This window comes from Cyprinodon variegatus, unplaced genomic scaffold (assembly GCF_000732505.1).
Source record: "Cyprinodon variegatus isolate N-32 unplaced genomic scaffold, C_variegatus-1.0 Scaffold1609, whole genome shotgun sequence".
NCBI lineage: Eukaryota > Metazoa > Chordata > Actinopteri > Cyprinodontiformes > Cyprinodontidae > Cyprinodon > Cyprinodon variegatus.
The window spans coordinates 62776-67110 of NW_015152062.1; the positions used below are offsets into that span (position 1 = coordinate 62776).

At 37.2% G+C, this 4335-nt stretch overlaps 1 protein-coding gene across 2 annotated transcripts in view; it reads right to left on the reverse strand.

The window, feature by feature from the left end:
- pacs1 (phosphofurin acidic cluster sorting protein 1) overlaps window positions 1–4099 on the reverse strand; it is a 25654-nt gene extending 21555 nt beyond the window's left edge. For both annotated transcript variants that reach the window (XM_015403995.1, XM_015403994.1), the window contains exons 1-3: window positions 4016–4099; window positions 1565–1654; window positions 760–885 (exon numbers count right to left, since the gene is read on the reverse strand). In XM_015403995.1, the coding sequence (XP_015259481.1) occupies window positions 760–885; window positions 1565–1654; window positions 4016–4072 (273 nt within the window). In that variant the 5' untranslated portion in view covers window positions 4073–4099. The remainder of the gene's footprint in view (window positions 1–759; window positions 886–1564; window positions 1655–4015) is intronic.
- Window positions 4100–4335: the final 236 nt, after the last annotated feature.

Here is a 4335-nt window from a genome sequence, read left to right on the forward strand (position 1 = left end):
GTTACGACTTTATTCTCGCAATGTTACGACTTTATTCTCGTAATGTTACGACATTATTCTCACAATGTTACGACTTTATTCTCGTAATGTTACGACTTTATTCTTGTAATATTACCTTATTCTCAAAATACAATATATATATATATATATATATATATATATATATATATATATATATATATATAGCAGGCCCTAATACTCCGTCGTACATATCAGATATGGACAGATTGACACATCTATGACAAGTCAAAGTATGGCTCCATTTTTCAGAAACTGAGAAATGCTTGTATTTTTTTTTCTCAATCTTTTCCAGATTAGGTGAACAAATAACATTATAAACGTTGATTTTCCCAGATTAAGTAAGAACCCCGCCTCAAATGCTATTGTTTGCCTTCCTACTGGTCGGCATGGTAATACCGTAATGATATTTATCTGTGGCTCTACAGCAGCCCAATATCCCCTTTATCATCAGTAGGGAAGTGAAAGTTTAGAAAATACTTCTAAGTGAAAATCGGGTAGAAAATGCAGCGGGGTAGAAAATAGTAACTCTAAGACTGTAATAGAATATATGGGTAAAAAAATACAGCTCTATAATAATGGACAGAGGGAAAAATCCACAGCATTTCTGCACCGCCTCCTCCTGAATGATACAAACTGACAGTTTTCAGTTTGAACTCTGCCTATTTTCTCAGCATACCTCATGCGCAAAGAATTTAAAATAAAGGACTGCAAGAGAATAAGTATCCACCCCTATGATACCTCTGCCATGTTGATGAGACCCAGAGCCAGAGTCTTATAACCCAGGATGGTCCGGTTTTTGTATCTCTTCCGCCTCTGCAGCATGATCTGAAGCTTGTTGGCATCCCTCTTTAGGAAGTGTGGGTACTGCAGGTAGAAATACACACACAGACAACTTACAGGTAAGAAAACAATGCTAGATGGGTGCAGAGTGATCAAAACAACCACGCTGGTTTCAAAGGTCCTGAATAATTAGCTGGATCTTAATGACTTGCTGCAGGAGGGATTATCACCCCCAGATACTTTTCCAAGTTCTCCCCGAGCAACAAATCGCTTAGTCACATCCGAACAGGGCATAACCCATCATTAAGAGACTCACCGGGTGCAGAATAATTGGAACAAACTGGCTCCTGGAACAATGTTGAAAGCCATGACAAGACTCTGCTGCTTACTTTTAATAGGCTGCTCCACTGCGGTGTTGCTGTAGCCAGTTTAATGTATAATGTATAATGTCTGGCTCAGTGTAGACGCAGCAATCCACAGAGACAAACTCTCTGACCTTTTAGCAGCGTTAGGTATTAGCAGAATAAGGATAGGATGATTTGGAGGAGAAGAAACACTAGAAGGATGGAGATTAACTGTCCTCTGCATGAGTGGACAGAGTATACGTTGGAGAAAACAAATGGGTATAATCCTCAATAAAACGCCTCAGGATCTGTCTATAGGTCGGAAAATATCAGGATGGTCCAACTACCAGCAGGGGCTACTTGTTTTCACCAATTAACAGTCAGTTTACAGCTACAGTTAGGGCTGGAAGTTTCTTTACCTGCAGGGAGAAGGTGAGCTGTAAGTCAGTCTCTGTCAGTCCTGCTGAGGAAAGCAGGATCTCATTGGAGCGCAAGATCCGTTTGGAGCCCTAGTGAGGAGACAGAGAGGAGATAGGAGGTGTAAATCGAAAGGAAAAATACAAGCACTAATGCTGCAAGCTAACTAGAAAGAGTATTTATCTCTATTCAGTGAAATGCAGATGAGAGAAGCTATGCTGAAGAAAAGTGGTCGACAAGATCATGACAAAGATCTATATATCTGCTTGTCTAGCGACCATCGATCATCACTGCTGTTCAAGGTGCATGGTGGGAAAATTCGAGTCCACTACTTTTTCTTCTACTAGATGTTCGAACACTCATTTAAAATGGCGTAACAACTATATAGTGCTCTATGAGCCACAGCCTATGAGTTCACTTTTTAGATATTCAGATAGAAAATGACGGGTATCAACAAGGGTTTGGCAAGAAGAAGCCTTATAAATCTATACACACAAAACTTGTTTACACTTAGCAAATCAATCCAAAAAAAGAAAATTAAAAACAATCCCCTGAACTTCACAAAGTCCAGTGGATTGTTTTTAATTTTCTTTTTTTTTTTTTTGGAATGACTATGACCTGCATGACTGAGGATCTCCGGCACATTAGCAATTCATTGTCACTACTATGATCTTCAGCGGATATCACTGGGAATATATGTGATAAAGCAATGCAAAGTTAAATGTAATTGATAAATGGGAAAAAATCAGCGTCATTTTCAACATTATTTTGAAAATCCTTACAAAATATTAACTCAGGGACCCCAAATGCTTGCCACACTGTTCAGATTTTCAAATAAAAGCTTTGGAAAACACACTATCCACTACTCTGTGTTCGCTGAGCTTCTAGTAAAAGACAGAAGTATTATAACACAACGCTATATATTATGTGGAGCCTTTTAATTTCAAAGCCTTTTAATTTAACATTTCTGACATCATGTATGTTAAATTTAAATAATTGAAATTATAGGCTGGTCAATGTAAGAAGCAAAGAGGCAGCAGCCCTGCTGGAGCTCAGCAATTTTAAATAACCCATCTTTGGCAGAGTGTCAGAGAGTGTCTGAGCTTTTAAACATCATTCCATGAAGTGCATCCAGATCCAATAACCGTCCTCGAAAAACAGTGAGGAACTTTGCTGAGGTAAAAAAAGATGGAAGACAGACTACTTTCTGGTTTGTTCTCCAATATGTAAACCTCCGCTAGGAACCTATTTTATTCCCCTCACGCAATAGAATCAAATCTCTAGGCTTTAAGTCCTATAATTGGATGCTCCTGAATAAACTTGCAGATATAACTTCTAAATTTAAACTAAGTTACCTAAGGAGGACCCTATTTTCTTAGATCGGAGAAAGCCATGACTACAGTTAATGTTCAGTTTTCATCTGCTGTGAAGTTGGCCTGTGAAAAACACGCTTCTTATCCACCAGCTTTAATTCATAAAGGCAACATATCACCTGATTTAAGCACTAAACAAATTACAAATAAATACAAAAGAAATCTTAAAGTCCCATCAGCATAAAATAAAAAAAGTGGAAATAATTAGAATAACAGTAATTAATTATGAATGTAATAATTTAACCATAAAATTCAAATGACACAATTTGCAGAAAAATAATACATTTACACTATACAATAACTATATACAGAACTTTACACAACTGAATACAGACCGATTACTGACCTCTAGTGGTCACTACATTTACTACAGCGATAAATACCCTTAGCTTTATTTTCCGAGATTCTCTCCCAGCTCTTATAACAATAATTTTAACCTGTTTTAGTTTTTGCATTTTAAGAGTTAATAGTAATACGTAGTTTTATTTTCGTTATATTGAGGATGAATATTTTCGCGGCGCCTCTTAAGGCCACAGTACCGTCAGTGTTTGGCCATATTGTCCAATGGTTCAGCTGGTAATAATCGTCATTAGTGGGGTCCATCAAAGGGTTAACACAGAGACCCATTCCAATGATGAAAATGAATGTAAACATTTCTACGTTAAATTTAAAAATGCAAATATCCGAGGATAGTGGAAAACATATTGAAAAACATGCATTACATTTTTAGTTTTGGGTGAATCTGTTGGTTCCTACAATGTCCCAATAAAACATAAATGAAAATGTATTTAACAAGATCACGAAAGAAAATAAAATATTACCTTAATTTAAATAGAGTGTCTTTTTTATTTGAGATTAAATATAAACACTCAAACCTTTTCTTTTCCACACCCATCTTTACATTTTCCAGCCTTTTCCACTTCTCAAATTTCATCCTTAATTTTTCAACGTTTCATTGGGATGCTGTAGTTAAACCACAACAAACTATATTTGCAAAACTTTGTGAGAGAAACTGTCTTTTTTTTTTTTTTTGGTTCGTTTCCTAATTTCCTGTCAGTTGTGACAAAGCTGTGTCTTTACCTGCAGCTTGACGGCGATGACCACCGAGGTGAGATCTTTGTCCAGCTCCTTCAGCATAATGAGTTTCTTCAGGGTCAGGTTGAAGAGCCTGTAGAAAATGAAAAACAAGGAGAGGAAAGTCAGATCCAATATTGGGTGCGCTCCTGGTCGCTTAGCGCAGGTTCACAGCACAAAGTAAAAAGATCAATAACCCAAAAGCAATCCATTTGTTCCCCACAGAGCTCTGCTCTTTGAAGAGGTTCTTTTGCAGGAGAGATCAACCAATCCGACACCAATATATCAGCGTCCTCCTTAGATTCCTGCCTGGCTTATTGCTTTAT